Source organism: Pipra filicauda, unplaced genomic scaffold, assembly GCF_003945595.2.
Source record: "Pipra filicauda isolate LSUMZ 115617 unplaced genomic scaffold, ASM394559v2 scaffold38_size3968069_pilon, whole genome shotgun sequence".
NCBI lineage: Eukaryota > Metazoa > Chordata > Aves > Passeriformes > Pipridae > Pipra > Pipra filicauda.
Window position 1 is genome coordinate 47,314 of NW_024104520.1, and position 22,678 is coordinate 69,991.

The 22,678-nt window shown below is 37.3% G+C and overlaps 1 protein-coding gene and 1 long non-coding RNA gene across 4 annotated transcripts in view; one reads left to right on the top strand and one right to left on the bottom strand.

The window, feature by feature from the left end:
- Positions 1-16,725, bottom strand: part of SLC30A9 (solute carrier family 30 member 9) — a 40,857-nt gene extending 24,132 nt beyond the window's left edge. Inside the window, exons 1-9 of one of the 2 annotated variants that reach the window (XM_027731600.2) lie at positions 16,538-16,725; positions 14,620-14,796; positions 12,053-12,115; positions 8,250-8,349; positions 6,811-6,903; positions 6,343-6,425; positions 5,217-5,275; positions 4,407-4,474; positions 972-1,074 (exon numbers count right to left, since the gene is read on the bottom strand). In XM_027731600.2, coding sequence (XP_027587401.1) covers positions 972-1,074; positions 4,407-4,474; positions 5,217-5,275; positions 6,343-6,425; positions 6,811-6,903; positions 8,250-8,349; positions 12,053-12,115; positions 14,620-14,796; positions 16,538-16,634 — 843 coding nt within the window. In that variant the 5' untranslated portion in view covers positions 16,635-16,725. Of the gene's footprint in view, positions 1-971; positions 1,075-4,406; positions 4,475-5,216; positions 5,276-6,342; positions 6,426-6,810; positions 6,904-8,249; positions 8,350-12,052; positions 12,116-14,619; positions 14,797-15,839; positions 15,922-16,537 lie in introns of those variants that run through there. The other variant, XM_027731601.2, reaches the window with a different exon arrangement.
- LOC113993452 lies at positions 16,016-20,513 on the top strand. Of its 2 annotated transcripts, none has more exons than XR_005564936.1 (2): positions 16,016-16,081; positions 19,774-20,513. It is a non-coding gene; the product is annotated as an uncharacterized LOC113993452 (long non-coding RNA). The 2 variants fall into 2 exon arrangements; XR_005564935.1 differs by lacking the exon at positions 16,016-16,081 and adding an exon at positions 16,822-16,987.
- The last annotated feature ends 2,165 nt before the right edge of the window (positions 20,514-22,678 follow it).

The following is a 22,678-nucleotide window of genomic DNA, read 5'->3' on the forward strand; positions in this document are numbered from 1 at the left end:
TTTAAGTACTATCAGTTGAGTTAGTAGCACCCCATCTTCACTTTACATCTGAACAGCTGAAAGGTTGTGTAAAAACAACAAACAAAATGTGAGTCCTCAACTCAGTCTTTCTGGATAGAGAAGCATACTAGGTCCAACTCAAGCAAAAAGGTTGCTGAAACTATTCTAATATGCTTTTCAAGATATTCAGTCTGCTCTAAGGTCCCATATACTCCTCAAATTTGCATTTTAGTAGTCACAAGTTACCCAAGGACTCCTCTTGCTTGAGCTGCAGGAGGGTTTCAGTCACTCATCTTTAAGGGTTGGGTTTTTTTGTTTCCAAAGCCTCGCTATATCAAACACTGCAACAAGACAGATTCTTACCACAATGGGAGAAGGGAAAATTTCAAGGTCTCACAACATATGCTTCAAGCATATCATAGAAAACAGTGGAAAAACATTAATTTTATCTCTGCAGACTAATATTATGTGCCTAATTCTGAGTCTGCCACACCACTTATCAAAGTAAACGTGCCAAATATGTGGCTACTTGTGCTGTGAGAGGCTGATAAGGTAATCAAGGAACAGAAAAAGAAATCAAGATGCTCAAATTCTCATTATTCTACTAAGAGATGACTAAGCAACAAGTTTGTCATTGTATTATAATAACTGACAGAAGTATTTTGAATTAACATTTAACCAAAATATTAACCAAAATAAGAAAGAGAGACACTTTGTACATCATCTTAGTTTCACGTTCCACTCATGAGCCATGAAGCAGCTGAGTATAGTTCTGCTTACTGCAACTCCTCTCTTTCAACATATTTCTAAAAAAACTTCAAAATCTACATTCTGACTTGTCTTGTTTTTACATTAATGCAAATTAAAAACCATCCAATTTTAATTTTTATTCAAGTGCAATACAGCTACTATAAGTATCTTTCTTTATTCCTGAAAATTATTACAAGTACAGAATGGGAAAAAACACTCACCTGGTTACATGTGTCTGCTAAAGAATGTATGGCTTCTGAAAACATACTTGCAGAACCCGTGTAAACCCAAGCAAGTAGCTTAAAGAAAAAATTCAACCCATTTCTGAAAACAAGAGAAGAAAAAAGCTAAAGAACAACAGAATATTTGGTGTTTAATATTTTCAACAAAACCACAAATGCTGTATGCATTACCTGCCAGAAAGTGGTAAACCCAAATATCAGTTTAATCATTAGAGACCTGTACAGATAGACAATGTATACAGATTTTCTGCATGGTTACTGTTAAAAAACACCCTTTCAGCTAAACATGATAAGTTTATCTGAAGGTACATTTCAGTTGTGCGGCTCACACCTGTTGAGATGGCACAACAGGCACTCAGCTGGTATTTTATTTCACCCCTACAAATTCCAAAGTTGTGAGGGAATTTTATATCCTAGAAATCTAATTCTTATTTGAACCTTAGCCCCACTAGGGTTTTCAGATGTTGGACCCAGCAAAATCAATCTGTTAATGATGTCAAGTATGTTGGTGATAGGACAGAAAGATGAAGAATGCTACACAGGAAATAATCACAAAAAACATAGTGGGTCTACAGAGCCATTAAGGCTATTCGGTGTTCCATGTTTGACTAGATATTCACATGAATAACACAATACAAAAAAGTCAGTTTTAAAACAAATTCAGCACTGTATTTGAAAATAATAAGCCCTACGAAAGCCTAAATTCTGCGGAAGAAATACCACAGCAGAGAAAAAAATAATCCAAACCCAGCAGATTCTGAGAAGGCAGCTGAAATACTCTGAACAGGTTTGAAACGAAGTTATCTTTTACACCAGTGACCACCAATTCAGAAAGTATTTTCTCTATTGTACTGCACTGAACTGACTGATTTAGCTACCTCATTTCTATCTGCATGGACCTGAAAGTAGGAAACTGAACAGAACACAGATCAAATCTACTAAAGGCTGAAAGATTTATTGTAAAGTTTTGGACATTGTGCCAAGAAATACTAAAACCAAAAAAACCAAAACCTCATGATTCATTAGATAAAATTCTATACAACTGTTTATAACTGTAAGTTATAAACAAAGTCCACTTAGGAGGCAGACATTCACCAGCAAAATGAGGGGAGGATTGTTGAAACAGAACATATCTTCCTTCCTGTCAGAAGACCTGTCAATTTTAGCGTAAAGTCTAAATTTAGTTGGTAACTTTAAAATATACCGATACGTAAACAAAATCAGCATTTCTTTGAAAAGAAATATACAAATGCAAAAGTAGATCAAAATCAATTATACAAATCAAGTTTCCCAACTTCACAATTTCAGTTATAATTGCAACAAATTCAAATAAACCTATTCTGACGGAACTATAAACTTGAAAAAATTAAAGGGCATTAATACTTGCATTTGCAGATCTATCATTCCAAATTTGTTTCAAAGATAATCATCTCATAACTCCAAGATGAACATGTGGTACATGAAATACAGAGAACTGAGACATATACATAGGGAATTGTGCCTTCATGTGACTGCCCATTTTTTATACTCTTATCTCACAGCATATATCATCTCATTAGCCATGATGATCTCACAGCATAAGATATTGATCTAGACAGACCTGGTGTGATTAACCATCTCTATCTAGGTACATGAAATATTTAGACTTTTGAAGAAACAACAGTAAAAAAATAAATGTCAGAATTTTAAAAAAAAAAAAAACTGAAATTATTCAGATCCATTATGAAGCTATGGAAAAAAAATCTTCTATTTAGGCCCTGGATTTGATAAATAAACACATGTATTTCCAAAGGAGTGGTAACATTACTAACATCCTTCACCACCACTATTTTTTAAAAAATATTATATGCCGTGCAAACTTTGTACTGCTTAAAAGGTAAAGCATTAGTGTGACAGTGAAATCACTTCAACAACACCAGACTCTGAAGAATGTTTTGCTAGTAACAGATTTGATAAAAAACATTACCCTCCTGTATTTCTATAACAGAGCTACAGAGTTCCCCTCACACACCGAATTCTATTCACAACATAGAGCATTCCAGTGCAGCTGGTCTATACTTTCACACACAGATTCACAACACAACTCTGCTTTCAACTGAACCACATTTCATCCTCACTGGGGAAGGCTGAAGTTTGTTAAAAGTCTACCAAATCATTCCAACTGAAGAAGTTAAGACAGATTGGGCTTTCTTGACACAAAGCCAGAAACCATTAAAAAGAAGACCAAGACCACCAACAAAGGAGCACTGATGGTGGCCTTGACTTAAACCTCTGAAAAGTCATCAGGTATTTGAGGGCCAAGAGTCACTTGAACTTCTAAAAAAGCTCCACAAAAAGGTGTCTGAGCAACACAACAGTCTCTACAAACATCTGCTGGCCTGGCTGCCAGGCATTCATGTATAAAAATACCTAATCATCCAAAAGGTGTTTTTGCTATGTTTATAGCAATGCCCTACCTACAAAGCAAGAGGACGGGTCTATTTTCTCTATATCATTATAAGAAACAGAAAGAGGTAGAAATGATCACAACACCCCCTCTTTTTTTTCCATTAGAAACATCTGTACTAGCAATTCTTACATGTTTTTAACTTAGAAGGCTCTGAACAGTTACTAGTAGAATACTCAATAAAGTGGGAGGTTTTCAGTCAAGCGAGCTTTGAATTTTAACACCCCAAGTAAAAGAACATAGTTTTGTAGGACCTTAAAAAGTTACTTCCTGCTCAAATTCATTTTGTTTCCTGTGCCAAAAGAAGCATTTTCCTCTGTTTGTATTTTGCTTTCTTATATCAACAGTGTCTTAGCAAATAAATAGCTTTTATAAAAATAATTTATTTTAAAACTATAAGGTTTCATGGCAAATAAGTTTTAGTCATCATTTCCTGAGAGAAATTTAACACACTTCTCCCTATTTCATGCCACATAGTCTCTGTGAACATTTGCTTTACATTAGTTTGTTTCATTCAAACTTTTAAAACGTGAAAGGGAAAAAGCTCCTAAAATATCCCTTTTTCAATTAGAGAAGAAAGGAGTTAAATAACAGCATAAAGAGAAAAGTGAATTCTTTTCTGTTGGTTACGCAGAAGACTGTTTCAAATGTATGCAAATCTTCCTCTCAAGAAGGAGCAAGAAAAAAAAGGACAGCTTTACTGTCCCTTCATGTCCTTCAAAATTTTACTTTAATAAACTTTAGTCTCCAACTCAAAAAAATCTGCTCTTTTCGCATCAGACATTTATTCAATACCTGATCTGTATATATATATTGATGAATGTATTCACAATGAACAAACAAATCTATTAACTTCAGTTACAGACATACAGATATCTTTATCTTAAATACACACACTGTTCCTATTTCCAGGATAATAAAAATAAATTGCTTTATACTTGCATAAACAAAATATTTTTTTTACTTACATGCAAATAGCTACCATTACCACCTTCCCTGGTCCCTTGAAAAACATAGTTGCTGTACTGGAGCGTGGCTACATAAAGAAATAACAGATTATTAAACAACTAAATCTTGACCTCATGAGACACCTACCACACAAATTATTAAATAAAAAACTTTGCAATGCCCTGTATTGCAGAAGTGAAGCTACAATCCTTGAAGACAACTAACTCTCTACTGAATGTTCAGCCAAACTGCAGTTGGGTCTTATATATTTCAACAGATGGACGGCTATAAAATAAACAACCAACAAAGTCTCCAGCAGAGGCCACTGCAGCCATAAGGCCAGGCACCAGCTGTGCAGCAGAACAATTATGAAATCATTCCACACAGCAGAACACCAGGCTCTCAGGCATGTATCTGCTTAAGCAAAGCAGAAGGGCCAGTAGTGCATAGCCGAAAGTATTAATCTTTTGGGGTCCTTTCTTTAAGAAACTTATTTAATTTCTTTAAATTAACAATATATTTGCTATAGATATTAATAGCTTATACATGAAATCACAAGTATAGCTACAATTTTGATAAGAAGCCAACTGGAAAAAAAAATACTTATTGGTGGTTTACACTGTTACAGTAGGAACCCGTTTAAACTGTCATCATAACATTTACTACTGCATTACAATCAGAGACAGATCTGGTATATTACAATGCAAATAAATGTTCCTATAATATTCAGTTAGTTAAGCTTATGCAACCATTACACAAATTTTCCTTCAAAAAGTGTCATAGTACATCTCATGACACTTTTCTAGCCAAAAACTTGAAAACATCCTTACCTTAGTATTTCCAAAGAACTCCCTGTATTCCCACAACAGCCTTTGGTTTCTAAATAGATCTGCAATACAAAATTATTATCATAAATATGTACTAGTAACCAGTAGTTTCAGGAATTTAAGTCTACTTTTTTTATGCAGCAGCCAACTTCTAATAAGAGCTACATGATCTATCTTAAGTGTAAAAAAATTTCTCCTTTGGTATTGTTAATCAGAAACACACAATGGTTATACACTCATGCAAAATGCCAGATACAATGTTATGATCCTATACACTGTTGCCATTTATACCAACAAAGGATGATGCACAGAAGGAAAAAACTCAGAATACACTTCACCAAATTCAGGCATTTTATTTATATCCAATAATTATTTTGCAGGTCAATAAAAATTTTGAAGCTACTGACTGCACTCTCAGTACAAACACATACAGATAGTTTAACAGGTGCCTGCAGTTCTAATCTTTTTACTGGAAGGGTGTTCCTATGGCACAACTGTTTTAAAGAAATTGACAGGACCTCTAATTTTAAGGTGTACAACTTCACTAAGTACCTTGAAGCAGCATTGCCTCTCCTGTGATTTTAACTGACTAGACAGATCCAAATACATTAAAAACTACTGATTTGACTGTATCTGTTATTGGTAATACCAGCACGGGTAAAAACAATAATATTAAGTAAAAAAAGACAATTTGGGAGTATTTCTCCCCTTCTGAAACACAAAGGCAAGCTGAATTCATTTTAGAGGAAAAATAAATAAGTAATGGTATGGTATAGAGATTTGAATCAGTTTTAAGTATTTTCAAAATTCTAAATCAGAAAAAAAATGCAAACTCACTGAAAATGTAAACTACCATCTAAAAATTGAAAGCCCCCCCCCCAAAAGAGTATGACTACAGATCTCAACTGAAGGTATATTCTTGCTATAGCACAAAGATGATAAATTGTAAGATAGTAACAGACTGTATCTGCATAGATCATGTCATTCTAACCTTATGCTATAAAACCTAATGAGCAATTGCTAATTCCAAATGTAGATGTTCTCAGGGAAATAACACACTATCTGGCGGATTTCCAACAATCAAACTTTGTTGTTTACATTTCAAGTTATTTGAAAACTCTGTACTCACTTTCTCTGTACTTGATCTCTGCCTCTTTACGCCGTTTTCTTTCTCTGGCAAGAGCCTCTGGACTACCCCAAACTTCAAGAGACCTGAATGAAGTAAAAGTAACTTAACAATGGTCCTCTTCATGCAACTTTTTTTTCAGTTTGACTACATTAAAAATGCCTTTCCTAAAGCAGAACAAAGTATTCTTTCTGATAAGAACCCCCGCAGACTACAGTACACAATAAAAAGTTCAGCAAGAAGGGGCTGAATACAAGCACAAAAACATACCCTCCAATTTTATATAATATAATTACATAACAATGTAATTATTACAATAATTAGGATATAAAATCTGTTCATATAGAAAATAGAAAACATTATTTCCCTTTCACATTGCACACCTGATTTTTGAAATTTTTTTTCCTCTCTCTCTCTCATTTAATCCATTTTAAATAATTCAAACATTTTCCTTCATAAAAGTGCTCTTACTTTGCCTCTACATCTGATCTCAGGTATACGGTGAAAGTCTCAGTGTCATCATGGGGACTTCGTCGTTTAATTTTCCTCAGCTGGTCTAAATCACTAAACAAAGTGGACAAAGAGTTTAGTGCAGGAAAAGGTTCATATTATTCTAATTTGACTTTTATATCTGGGTGATGTTCCACAATTTTGATATTACTAATCTGCTATACAAAAAAAGTGAAGTTGTTTACTTCTGTCAAAGAGAACATATATACCACATGAAGCAAGTGATCTCCATGATACTATTGAAAACCATTGTGTTTTTCACATCATGTCCACACACCATGAAATACTATACCCTGAAGACAAAGTAATACCATTAAATAATAAAACATCCAATAAATTATCTGCATGTAATTGATAATGTGCACGTGTTAGACAAGAGGGTTAATGAACTAGCATCTCTAAACAGGCGTCAGAAGTCATGTGACAAGAAAAGTTAGGAAATTTAACCCCAAAACCTACACACACAGCACAAGCTGCAAAAGTCTGAAGGTAACAAAGCTACTTCGGGAAACAAATTAATTTCCTGTGCTGGCTAACACATTAGGTCATCTACACTGAAAAGCATTAAGGATTTTTTTTTTAAATACAACAGAAGATCTAATTTTTAGCCCCACAAATTATCTAGTCCTTTTTTTTTTTCTTTATTCTTATCCCTTTTGGTCAATCCAGCAAAACTTTAACTAGTTATGGTAAATATAATGCAGAGGACCAACCATTATTTGTCACTGTATCCTTGGCAAAGACTAATTATAGTGACACACAGTATAAGTAAAAAATGGGGAGGAACAGCAACAGCACAAAAGTTATAAACAAAGCTGCTAAACCTTTAGATTTAATATGGGTCACATACATAACACGCATGAAATCTGACAGACACCTCACCTAAAACAATACTCAGTAAGACCTGCTGGCAGGTATGGCATGTAGTAAAAGGTAGTAAACATGAATCAAGTAACAATAATTAGGTTACAGCAAACCAAATTATATTTTATTCCAAATTACAGATCTCACGTAACATGAAGTTTCCACTGATCTTTTAGAGATGTTCACATCAAACCATCATGACCCCAAAATGCTGAATCAAGAGTCATTTGACATCCCTCCCATAAAGCTGCTCTAGGAGTTGGTCTCCCCCCAACTAGATTTATGGTCATATAAGTACAAATAAATTACTTTAAGAAGCAACTATTGAAACATGCAAATTCAGTGCAGGCTCCTAATCCACTGTAACACTAAGTAAAAAAGAACTAACTTCAGCCACTTAAAATTATGTATACCACAAAAACACTTAGAAAAAGTTGTCATGCCAAATCACTCTACAATCACAATTACTTTTGTTGCACATACGAACAAATATTCAGAATTTAAATTTCAACTCAAACTCATCATACCCATCATACCTGGACTTGAGACAAAATTCATTTATTGCTCTGACTCCAGTGATGAAGTTATTTTGGGTGTATTTTGGTCCGTACTCTCTTTTTTTAAGGACTGCTTTCACTTAAAAACAGAAACAGATAAGCAAGTTAAATCACTCATGAAGACTACAGCAGAAACCTCAAAAACTAATTCAGTCTAGTCTCATACCTCGAAGGTAACATGTGAAAAACAATGCCTGCCAGCGATACAGAAATCTACAGAGAAGAGAAAGGAATCTTCCTCATTGTGGAAATGAGTAAGAGTAAGATTTATCTCCAAAAATGCTACTTGTTAAGTTGTAGTTCAGGATGCTCAAACATTCCGCATAACTAACTGCCACTGTCAGCTACTTCTCCAACTTCAACGTCAGAGATGGTGCTTGGCTACACAGATAGCATTTAAATATGGCAATTTGGAAACTCCTGCTCTAGCAACTGAAATAGCAACAGATAGCTGCATTTCAATCTTTTCCAATACTTAACCAATTCCACCTTCTGCAAATCAGATTTTTGACCTTTGCAGACCATACAGAGAAATGAGACAGACTGTATATGTCATTGTTCTCAACTATTACTTTCAAAATTAGTACACTTACCATTGGGCATTTACAGCAAAAACATATATTCTTTATTTATACTTCTCTGTATGTCTAGAAGATGTACTTTTATCACATCAGATTTTCACGCACAAAGAAAAGAATACCACACATATTTAGAAAAATTATAAACAGAATTTTAAATTTATGCCATAACTTCATCTTATTTTCATATGTAAGTCACTATACACTCACATCTATTAAAAACATTATGCTTATTGGAAGAAGAGTTACGTTTCATCACAGAACACAACTGAAAACAAAAAGCTCAAATTCTACCCATGAGAAGACTTTAGAGCATGCATGAACTTCCTGCATATCACAGGACTGATATGATTTCTCTAGGTAGTCCAGAACTACTACTTATGTCACAGGATAGTTAGAGAAAAGATACAGCTTGTAAAGACTTTGAGAAAAGACAATGTAGAACTCCAGGAAAAAATACTTCTGAGTTTTGAAACCTTAATGGCAAAATGTATTGCTTGACACTCAACAATGCACTAACAGTACAGGTATTAATATTTATCAATAATCTGATTTCTCTCATCCGGTTTGAACTTGAACAATTTTTTAAGTACCTGAGTAATCACATTCATCCCACAATGCTCCTGAGTGAAAAGTGACAAAAAAAACCAAAAACTTTGAGATTTCCTAAAAACAGTCCCTCATTTACTAAGGTTAGAACAGGGTGATAATACTTAATCAAGAATGCTTCCTATCTTTTCTTATTTAAAACAGATACATACCCAAATCGTATTAACCTTACTAAAAAGTAACTTGTGAATTTATCAAACGCTTATTAACCCATCTTTCAGAAACAAAGGTAAATTTCACTAAGATAAATTACTATAATTGTACGTTGCAGAATATTTCAACAATCCTACTCCTAAATTCAAATAAATGTGGGGAAAAAAAATCCATTTGGTATTTCCAAGAAAAAGACAAAGCTCAATAAAAGATGATGTAAATAAAACACTTAGAAAAGCACATTTTTTTAAGATCCTTTAAAATGTTATAGTCTTAATAACATTTGGATCAGAGCACCATCTTAAGATTAGAATTCCACTTCCTAGGTATTATCAAAATCCTTAACCTAAATGTTGTTCCTTGTGCATCTATAATCTACAGAAGGAAAACTCTTCTTACTAAAAGCTGTATCTATTTTCACAACAATTTCACAGTAATTTCTCCTATCTACCTTGTATTATCCCCCTGCATGCAACTACGTGACAATAAACCTAAAGAAATAGACGTAAAGGATGTAGACAAAAGTGCACAGAAAATACACATAGACACTGATAATGTTAGGAAGAACTATTATTATTTGATGTTTCTTTAAATTTGAGAAAGACAGGGAGGACTTTGGAAGGACTTTTGATACACAGAAGGCTAGGAGTGATCAAAAGCAAGTTTTAATAGCATAATTCTCACAACATAAGAATAGAAACTATCGAAATAAAGATGGAATGAAATCAAGTCATGACAAATTAAAAACATGAAAGTTATGTTCTTATTTTACCCACTTACATTTTTAAACAATGTAACTGAAGACAAAAGTATATATTTTTGCTTGTATTGGGTTTGCATGGCAAGTTTGGTAGCGGGGGGTTGCAGGGGTGGCTTCTGTGAGAAGCTGCCAAAGCTGCCACTGTGTCTGACAGATCCAATGCCAGCTGGCTCCAGGACAGATCTGCCCCTGACCAAGGCTGAGCCCATCAGCAACGGTGGTAGCACCTCTGGGATAATGCATTTAACAAGCGGAAAAATACATCCGGCACAATGGCAACTCCAACCAAGAGAGAGGAGTGAGAACATGTGAGAGAAACAGCTCTGCAGACACCAAGGTCAGTGCAGAAGGAAGGGGAGAAGGTGCTCCAGGTGCCAGAGCAGAGGTTCCTCTGCAGCCCATGGTGAAGAACCACAATGAGGGAGGCTGTGTCCCTGATAGAAGACGTAACACTGGAGCAGTGGATGCCCAAAGGAAGCTGTGACCCTGTGGGAAGCCCACACTGGAGCAGGCTCCTAGAGGGACCTGTGGCCCCATGCAGAGGGAAGTCCACACTGGAACAGGTTTGCTGGCAGGATTTGTGACCCCAGGGGGCCCCACATTGGAGCAGCCTGTTCCTGAAGGACTGCACCCCATGGAAGAGGGACCAACACTGCAGCAGCTGATTAAGAACTGCGGCCTGTGGGAAGGACTCAAGATGAAGAAGTTCATGGAGGACTGTCTCCCATGGAGGGACCCCACATTGGAGCAGGGGAAGAGTGCGAGGAGTCCTTCTCCTGAGGAGGAAGGAGTAGCAGAGACAATGCGTTATGAACTATGCCTAGCTCCCAGTCCCCATCCCCCTGCACTACTGGGGGTGAAAAGGCAGAGAAACTTGGGAGTAAGATTAATTCCTGGGAAGGAGGGAAGGACTGGGGGAAGGTGTTTTAAGATCTAGTTTTCATTTCTCACTACTGTACTCTGATTTGACCGGCAATAATTTAAACTAACTTTCCCCAAGTCAAATCTGTTTTGCCTGTGACAGCACTTGGTGAGTGATCTCTCCCTGTCCTTATCTCAACCCATGAGCCTTTCATATATTTTCTCTCCCCTGTCCAACCGCAGAGGAGAGTGATAGATCAGTTTGGGCGGCAATCAGGCATCCAGCCAGTGTCAAACCCACCACATTACTACAGACACAAACGGGAATATTACAGGACTCAGATTAGGCATTTCCTGTGGTCAAAATATATTTAGAAGCAACACTGATTAGATTAACTCAGTACTAAGAAAGAACAGACGAAGACTTAGAACAAGGAACAGGGGAAGATCAAGTATTCAGCTTAGCCACATTAAGTCTGAGATGGTGAACGGACATGCCTAAAAACATGCAAGGAGAACAGACCATGATAACAGATGAGAAAATAAATTAGTCTTTTCCTGATGAACTCTGAGCTTAAATGAAACAATTAAAAACAAACACAGAAGAGTGAGTAATTAGAAGGAATACTCCTATATTTGATTTTTCAGGAACCCTTTTTAAACAAATGGGTATCAAACAAATCTGACATAGAAATGTGCTTTAAAAATGTTATTCACGTAACTTCTTTACCCAATTGAAAAAGAACCACAGTTTCCTTACATGCTTTTTTTGACTACTAGTAAACAGCAGCAAAGCTTCAATGTAGTAAACATTTCTTTACCTTTTACTTGAATTGGCTGTTTAGGTGAAGACTGCTTTTGACCTGCATTGGTTGTATCTTGTCCTGTAAAATAAAAGTAAAGATCACTGTAAATATGGAAGTAAAGACTTTGGTTGACATAACAACATAAGAATATATCTTAATATTGCTTTTCACCCTGACCATTAAAAATATATTTGGTAGATTTCCAACATTTGAAACTCTCAAAAGAAAGAAACAGTAAAAAAAAAATAAAAAATTAGACATTTAATACAGCATTGATCAATAGACTCCTAGCAGCTTGAAGAAGAGCACCAACTTCCAACATACTTCAGAAAGTATTCTGAATTTAAAAAAAATATTTTAACAGTGTACTTATAGTTTGGGACAAGTTTTTATAGCTTATGGCTGCTATATATCAGAGCGTCTCAAAGCATTCAAGCTGGGATTCAATTTTAAGGGACTGAAGCTTCTTCATTTACAAAAAGTAAGCTCCTTAAAATACAGAATATTTAAACTAAAATCCACAACTCCTATGTAACAAGATGGAGCTAGAATGAAAAAGTATTTTAGCTCGTTTTGAAACTTGAGGATATGATTCCATAAAAAAAAAAAAACAACAATAAAATATAATTTACAGTGGTTAATTTAATCTTAATATTTGGAAAATTATAAAATCCAGTAATTTCAGTGAGATTTCTATTTAGAAACCAGAAGTACTACTTGAAAACACAAACAAATATTGCATCCTTGTCTCATATATCTTGACACAGCTTTCAGAACCAAATTATTATAATTCTAACACATCAAACCAACATATCCACTCTTTTGTGCCCTACCGCTCCCTAACACTGGAGGTTTGCCACACATCCATAATCATTAACAAAATTAAAAATTACATCACTGAAAGTGATATAATAAAAAAAATAAAGATTTTTTCAAGCAGGTTAGTGTTAATTAATGCGATATTCCTAGCTTAACATGCTACTCAAACTACTCAAAGATCGAATCTTGAAGGTTGGACTACATAACTATCTTTCCATCAAGGAAATTAATGCCCTAACAGCAATTGAGGACTAACCCTAATAACAATTCTAATATACTTTCTTGGAAAAATAACACATATAGATTCATGCAGCTGATCTTGTTACACAACAAATAAGGCTACACCATAAATAAATAGCATTCTTTAAACAGTCATCTCTATTGGTTACTGTTTGACTTGAAAACAAAACTAAAAAATCCCTTTGTTGTTCCTTTACTTTCTTTTCTTACCTGGTTTAAAACACCAGACAGCTGATGCATGAAAAAAGTTTCCACTAAGACTGCTTAGGAAAAACTGAGTGGCATCGTCTTTTCAAAAAAATGTGTACAACCATTTATATCATTAAAACAAATATCACAAACACCATTTAACAAAAGATCAGGTCACAAGATTTCAGAGGGGGAAAAAAGAGGCACAAAATTTATATCTACGCACAGATATCTATGTACATCAAGTACCCTTTTGAAGACTACCTCAGCTTATAGACTAAACAAAATCATAGCGCATCACTGAGAAAAAAAGATATGGAATACTTCAATTCACAGTCACTGTTTTTCAGACAAGTAGAGATTGATATGATAGAACCTTCAAAACTGAACAACATTTAAGATTCACTTTTGTACTTCCAAACATGAGAAATGTAATACTCTTAGCTGGCTACAGTTACTAGCTTTTAAAGACTGTTGCAAGCCTCAGGAATTTACAAGTTACTAAAGAAGGAAGGAATATCTGCTACCCTGACAATGAAGAGAAGGAAATTTTCTTTAGAAGACCACTTGGTTGAAGACAAAAGCACAAAGAAAGATAGCTCTCATTTTAAAAAGCATCTGTTATCTCTTAAGCACAGTAGTCTTCCAAGCCTGTATCTGTGCAGTCCTACAGTTAATAAGCATCAAAAATAGAGGATGCTATGATGGAGCAAGGACAATACAGTTCTGAATTTCACAAGCACCTATCAAGCACAAGATTGACAACTGAACTGAACAGCAAGGAGGGTCAGGTTATGTACAATGTATCAAATGTTTAATGTGAACAATGCAGTTCTAACAAGTGCCAGATTAGAAAGCTCTAGCAGATGAATCAGCTCAACCTTCTTTACCAGTCATTTATAGCCTGGCCTGGAGAAGCCACAACGCTCAACAGTCACACTCATTCAACCTCTATCATTAGTTCATTTCACACAACATACCTGAAATACTACCAAAAAACATTCAAATGCACAAGAAAAGTGATGAAAGATGAGTAACACATTCCATTTCTTATCCCTTAAGTTATGTAAGCCTTTCAACATCCACATTTTATCCTGGTCACTTTAAATTTGATTCCTCTAAACTTAAATCCTGTAAATACAAGAATGCCAAAGAAATAGATTTCAACATTCCTCCCCGTTTATGCATTTGAAATTCATATATAAACACCCACAAACAACGAATACTAAGAAATCTGCAACCATAATATCGCACAATTGAAAGAAAAAAGTTATCACTAAAGACATTAAGTTTTTACATTTTTATAAATACTCCTTATTTTAGCTTAGTACTACCTGTTTCAGCCTTATTTAGTGTTTCTTCATGGGCTGATCTATTTGTATCTTCTGATCCAAGATCTTTTTTCTGACCATTGGATGTGTAAACTCTCACTTGACTCATCAACTGCATGGGCAGGCGATTGCATGGCAGAATATAAGACAGGCTCCTGCTTTTCATTGAAGCTTTCCATCCTAACAAAGGGAGGAAAAAAAGCTGTTTCAGACAACCATTTTGGAAGGAAAAAGAAGGAAAAGCAAAATTGGAGTATATACCATGCTTTCACTGCCTCTCTTCAAACATCCACTTTTAAATTTCATTCTAACACTAGGGATTTTTACCCATACAATACAGTATGGATACGGATTTTTCCCAAGACCTCTGGATGATCTTAGGATGTTTAAGAAAAAAAAAAGAAAAAGAAAAAAAAACCAATCCAAACCAACCAAAAAAAAAAAAAAAAAAAAACAAAAAACCACACAACAAAGCTATCTGACAAGATGGGCTTACTAATACATTAAGTCACATTATAGTCATACTGCCTCAAAATCTTTAAAAACCAAGTATTGATAAAAGAACAAATACAGACCGCTACAAAACTAGCTAGTGCTGCCATTTCATACAAACCTCTGTATGAACCACAGCTTATCAATTAAGAAAAACTGAACTGTGTGCATTACCCACTTGCTACAGAAATTATGTAGAAAAGTACACAATATTGTATAAAATACTTTCTAAAAGCACATTGAGAAATCACCCTAGGTAGGCAATCTTCTATTTCAAAAGATTAGCCAAAAGTAGAGTTGCATGCAGTACAGACTAACCTGTATCAGCAACCAGTTTCTTTTAGGGAACACAAACACTCCTGTGGGCATATAGCTCCTCCAACTAGAAATGCAGCAGGGAAACTGGCTGCTTTGGAAAGCGCTCACCAAAAGAATAAATAATTTTTTTTAAATAATCAAGCAGTGCTGGTGTATCAAGTCACGCAAAGTATGACCACTCATATACGAATAACACACTGCTCACAAAAAAGGTAATATTTTATAGAAGTGTTTATTCTGTAAAAGTCTCAAAAGCTTTCCTTTTGTTTTAGCCTTCTGCAGTACCAAGGCACCTGCACGTGTGCATGCACTGACCTGACCCTTACTGAAGGAACAATTTCACCAAAAAGGGCAGATAAGCTCTTACTGACTAACAGTTGACGCAAATGGGACAAAAGCCCTGAATACTCAACTCAACATAGCTCAATGGATCAGCTTACTGGCTACGAATTTATAAAGCACTACAATAAATATATGGCACAAGATGAGCAGTGTTGTTTCCTAAGCTTTGGTGTTACTGCAGCAGTTGAAAAGGGTAAACTTCATCAGCACGTTTAAAGGACGTTTTTCTTACTCATCCACACACGCACGAAACCGTTAACGGGTATTTGCTGCAATTCAGCGGTCAGTGGCTACAGGAAGAGGGACAAAACTGGTGAGAATTCAAATGTCACGAGATCTGTAGTCTAAAGGAAAAGCCGGGTCTCGCTCCTCATACCAACACAAACCCTGTCAGGCCGCGCTTCATTTTATGTAATTCCTGCAAACTTCGGCCCCAACACGGGCATGACGCGCCCGCCTTGCGTCAGACGGGGCTGCCACGGCCCGGCCGACGACACCCGGGGCCCGGCCCTGCGCTCGCATCAAAAACTTAGGCGTTTTCCTTCCTGTTGTCCAAAAATTTGGACGTTTTCCCTTCTTTTTAAAGCCGATTCGCAGAACGCAGCCAGCGCTCCCGGCCCGCCGGTGCCCGCAGCCGGGAGCAGCGCCGCTGCCTCGGGAGGAATGCCGGCACTCGCCGTGCCCCAGGCGAGAGCGTAGCTCCATCACAGCTCCCTGCGAGCCCCGGCCGGGGCGGTGCGGCGGGCCGGGGGCTCCCCGCGGGACTCACCGTGGCAGGCGCGGGGCCGCGGCGCCGCCTGGCACCGCAGGTACAGGCGGTAAAGGCCGCGGCAGCCCCGCCGCTGGGCGGCCAGGGCTGGCATCATGGCGGCGGCCGCTCGGCAGCGGCCGGCGGGCGGGCGGCGATGCGCATGGGACAAGGCCGGCGCGGCGGCGGCGGAGCCCCGCTGGCCCCGGGCGGCGGTGGTAGCCGGAGGCCGGCGGTGGGCGGCGCCGCGGACCCGGATGTCCGGGGGAACTGCGGGGCCCGGGCGGGCGGGATCCCCCGCCGCCGCCGCTGACTCACCCGCCCCGCCCCCCGCGCCTGACCCCGGGGAGCGGCGGCTCCGCCGGGCGGGCTGTGGGAACTCGGCCCCGACCGCGCCCCCGCCTCCTCGGGAGAAGCTCCTGCTCAGGAACTACTCATTTACTGCTGCTGGTAGAGGGATAACGCGTACGGGTATGCGTAACATACATTACGTTCTAAGTCTGTTAGCACAGCTAAAAACACGTAAGACAGTGGGGTTTTATAGGATCACAGAATCAATTAGTTGATTCAACAAGACCATGGCACTAAAGTGCTATGTCTAGTCTTTCCTTAAACATCTCCGTGGACCGTGACTCCACCATCTCCCTGGGGAGCTCATTCCAATGTCTAATCATCCCTTCTGTGAAGAAATTCTTCCTAATGTCCAACCTAAGCCTCCCCTGGCACAGCTTAAGACTATGTCCTCTCGTCCTGTGACTTGTTACCTGGGAGAAAAGAGCGACCCCCACCTGGCTACAACCTCCTTTCTGTAGATAAAGTCCCTCCTGAGCCTCCTTTTCTCCAGCCTAAACAACCCCAGCTCCCTCAGCTGCTCCTCATAAGACTTGTGTTCCACACCCTTCACCAGCTTCATTGCCCTTCTCTGAACATAGATAACATTAAACCACGTATGCTAAACTTGTTTGCGTGATTTCTATGTGAAAATGAAATCCTAGCTTAAGCCCTCCATTAAAACGCACTTCCTGGATCAGTGCTGATAAAACAAGATCTGATTAAAAACGATGTCTTTCTCCAGGGAGAGTGCCCTGTGGCTGATCCTGCACTCGAGGGTTGTAAGGGCTGCCTGTGCACAGCTGTGACACCTCCTCCTGCCCTGCTCACCTACAGCCTGGCTCAGGACCGTGCCTGGAATCAGTCCTGCTGGCATCAAATTACACTTTTTTATAGAAGTTTTTTTCAGAATAGCTTCGATACTAGTTTACATGATGCTGAGAAAATGTCTCAGGCTTCCTTGTCTTCATTTGCACCCTGGGAGGAACGTGGGAGCTAACCAGAAGTTAGCTTGGCAGGGAATTTGGATAATTAATGTACCTGATAATCCACAAAGCTTCCTCTCGCTGAGAAGAGTTATAATGGCACCCGCTGTTAACACACCCAATTAAATTTTGAACAAGGTTTGCTGGCACATCTTTACCACCCGGCTACTGAGTAACATTGCCAATGCAAGTTTTCCTAGAAGCCCAGTGGAGGCAGATCGAAGTAAAATACTTGCATGAAATAATTAACACCCATCTTCCCAGTAGTCCAATTGCAGCCATACCAAATGAATCAGGAGTATTGCAACAGATGCTGTATCATTAAGTACCAGATGTACAGCAATGGAGTTAAATACTAAATAGACTGAAAGTTGTAAAGTAGCACAGGTGAGGTGAATTCACCTCTTTTAGTTGGGAGTCTAACATGCAGTTGATATATGTTTTGCTGGCCTCTTGTTATTTTGGCAAGAGCCTAACTGCAAAAAAAAAAAAAAAAAAAAGAAAAAACGTGAGGGTAAGAGTTCACTATTTTTTTCCCCACATAAAGATGTTTTAAAGAAGATAAAAATTCTTGATTTGCAGTTCCTGTTTCTGCTATACTCTAGAAGAGATGCTAGCTTTAGGTTTATCGTTTCCTCTCTAAAACCAAATGGAACTACTATTTCATATTCTTTTATCCACCAGAATAACTGAATTTGCCTTGCCTGATTTTGTTGGGGTAAATATGAAACAGGAAGAAAAATAATAAAACTGAAATGCCACAGATAGATTAATAGACACTAACAGTGTGGTGGTCAATTGGGATTTACACGATCAACTGTTCTGTGTGACCCTTTATATTGACAAACACTGAAAACTGATGGAAACAAGAAACAGGCAAAAGAGCTATCCCATGCAGAACAGACTGTTCTGCATGGGATAGCCAAGTACATAAAGCAATTGATAACGAATTATCAAGACTCGTGGCATGCAGCCGCAGCCTCCTAAGAAAAAAATATCAACCTTAATTATGAGCATCTTAACCATTAGTTATCAATCACTAGCAATGAATAGAGAAACTCTCTAAATGATAGGGTATTTTGGCACATACAAACTACATTTAACAACTTCTTGCCTGTGGCAAGGACTACTATGTACAGCCCAAGCAAATTGGTGAGATCTTGTTTTCATTCAATATAGTTGCAATTGCATCCTAAGGTTTAATTTTGAATAATGGTTATTCAATGGCTATTTTAAGCTCCTATTTCATAAAATCAAGCCAGTTAAAAAAAAATGCAAAATCTCATTCCCGTTCAAGTTGCTAAATGCTGAACTGATAAAAAAGTACTATGTCTATATACCATGCTTGTACATGGGCTTTTGTGCCATCTGAACCTCTGTCTAGGGGACAGAGGTTGCTCATATACCAATTGCATGAAGATCTGTGTATATTGCTCATACGAGGAAGGAGGCTGGCTACAATATCAGTCATTTCCTCAAGCCTCCTTTTGCAAAAACTCTAGAAACTTGTTGTATACAGCATATTACCTTGCCTATAAAAAATTATAAGTTTAAGTTGCCTTACCAGGTCTTCAGGAAGAACAAGGACTGTGGTAACAACCTTTTAAGATTTAGAACCTGTTTTATGGAGACACTTGAAAAGTTTACATATAACTGCTTGCAGATCAAGAAAGAGAGGTGACTGGATTGAAATATAGACCTTTGGAAACTTTTTTCCTAGTTCCTGTTTATTTAAAATAACTAAGTAACTGGCTGGATTTCTCGAGCTGATGAGAAACAGTCCATCATGATGAAATTCTCCAATATTACTGCCTAGCAAGAAATCTGTGATATGTGAAGGCTAATAAGCAGTGAAGAATTTTAGTGTTCCTTATATGAAAAATGAAGTAATATAAAACCAATTTGAATATTTTTTAATCTGAAATTCATTAAATATTTCAGGTTCATACAGCGGAGGAGACTTGAAATGTCCCCAGATCCACAGCAAGAGCTGATGGTAATGACTTAATATCGTTTAAATTACTCTTCAGGATTCCCATCGTATCCTGCCTTGTGTATCTCTCATGCAGCATAGCAAGGGACAAAAAATGGAGAAGGGAAAAGGGAAAGACGTTATTTTTGTACTTTTTATGATACTACATATATATAGTTAACACCAAGCAGCTATATACAGATAGTTCAAAAAAAGTATGAATACATAAAGTGTCCAGTGATCCCAAACAGCAGGAGCATGAGGGGAATGACTCTTCCAAAGCATAGACTGGTGAATCTACAGAAGTTTGCATAACACCACTCTGAGTCACGTATGTCTGTAAAGTTATTTCATGGTCACTGGATCAAAGATCTACATAAACTAAAACTAAATATTTTGATTTCCAGCACATGGATAAGTGTTTGCAGTTATTCACATGCAGTTCGTTTACCTGAAAACCAGCAGTCACATGCAGTTTCTTGAACTGGGTGCAGCAGTACTCAACCCAGCAGCAGCAGCAGCTACTGAGTGCCAAAGGAAAATAAAACATGAAGAAGCATTATTCTGCTGGAAAAATGAAATGGAAAATGACTCTCCTGTAGCCATAGACTCATGAGGAGCATATTACATTACTAAAATGTTTAGCTTCGTAGTTGCAAACCAGCCACTAGAGGTCAGTGGTTTGGAATAAAATTAGCACAAGAAGGAAGAATTCAATTTCATTTCAAATGGCCAAATCATATAAAATAAAATTTCCCCCCACTGAGTAAGGAAAAAGTATTCTTAAGGTTAGCAGTGCTTACCTTCATCCTAAAGCAGAAAGCTAGTTTAAAATTCTTAAAAACAATACTAGGTACATAATATACCAAAAAAACTACTCTTATTCTCTACAGTAATATGCAGACATGCATAAGAATGCAGGACTGGAAGAAGCTTCTTGCATCATCAGGTCCAGTCTCCTGCTACTCCACCCGTCCTATAATCCCTTACATGAACAAAGAAAGGACCAGCTTAAAAGCAGCTTGATTCTTTTGCTTATAAGAAAAAATAAGAATTACAAGAATGTTAAATAAGCTTGATCAGTACTTTTAAAGTGCATAAAGGCAGGATATTAGAAAGATCTGTGCAGTGCAAGAATCTTCTTTCAAAACTATTTCCATTATAAATGTGTAACACTGCAAAGAGAAAAGGCTGACAGAGGGCAGGAAGAGGCTTTTTCATCATAAAGTGCAAAGTGTATATCCAAATAGGAAAAAAACCCTCATAATATTGTGTTTAATTTACTCATTTATCCACTGCTGTAAGCATACATACACATTGATGCAACTAAACATCTTACCTCTGCCTCACAGTGATGTTAAAAAATGTGAGATAATTAGAAATAGAACCACTGGATGCTCAAACACATGCACACTGAACTAATGCTTGATGCTATAACTATAATTTTCTAAGATTTCAATATTTCTCTGTATTATAGAGTTACACAACTGAAAATTCTAGTGGACATGAAAATTCAGAAAGTCAATCCTAGATTTCCATCTGCTATTACAAAAAAGCTGTCATTAATGGCTTTGATTTAAACTTTATCACTGAAAGGATTCACAATTTAGTCAGAACCTAACTGAAGTTGCTACAGCAGGAAGTATGTTGAAAGGGATTGTAATAGGAAACATCTGTCATCTCAAAACACTGTTCGGATTTTCTAGACTGAAAAAAAAGTAAATCAAAAAATGTTAAAATACTACATTACAAATATCATGTTCTATGCAAACACAGAGTAGGACAAAACCCCATGCAGTTTCACATACGAAATCTTCTACCAGATTGCCAAGAAAAAAACATAGCAAAGCAACACGGAAAGAGAAATGAAAAAAAAAAGCCAAGAAGCCCAGTAATAATATAGACCAGAGCATTTATTTCTTTACTTTTCCACTATAGGAGCTTCAAACATAATTCCACTGCAGCTATTTTCCATTTTAAGGAAACCAAGATTAGCCTGTCAGTTTGTGTACAATGTAGCAGCATCTGAACATGCTATTCCAGCAGTATTTTAATAGAGAATAAATTCGAAATAATTTACAGCTTGAAAACTTAAGTACTATCCAGAGGATTCTGACTGCATGAAACCATGAATGGTGAACTGGGGTTTGTGAAAGCAACAGAATACCCAGTAGGATTTCCAGACCTCTTTTTATCACAGAGATAAACTTTTCTGCGTTCTCATTATTTTTATCCCCATTCTTCTTCCTTCTCTTTCTATTGCATTCCTACCTGTGTGAAAACTATAGCTGACTTTGCTTTAGCCCTTGCAGATAATCTAGTCCTGCACCTTTTTTAATTTCTGATTTTCAGCTTAATTTTCCTGTGCAATATCTCAACTAACTGATGCACTGTCTTCATCTAACATACTCTTCCTCTCCCCATTAGCAAAGGATCATGAGTGAATATTCATAGGAACACATACAGCAAATGAAAATACCATGATCAGCACTTGTTCAAGGAAACCAGTTTCCTCACCCAAGGCAGGAGTCTGGACTGTTGTAGAACTTCACTCACCTCAAAGCAAGATATCATGGTCAGACACATGGAAACTGTTATAGACATGAACTTAAATTATCTTAAATGAAGAGCAAAGTCTTTCATGGCTCCTTAAAATACAATTCACACTACTGTTTTTACAAAACCACAGCTGTATGGACGTAGCCAGCTGTGGTAGAATAAAGCCCAGCTCATTGGCACCGGGGTTGAACAGAAGTCCACTAATAAATGTGCCATCACAAATGAGCTAAGCCTAGCCCACAAGAAGAGGGTAACATAGGGTCACATTATTAATCACACCGGTTCACAATTTTGCTTAAAAGTTGCAAAACAAAT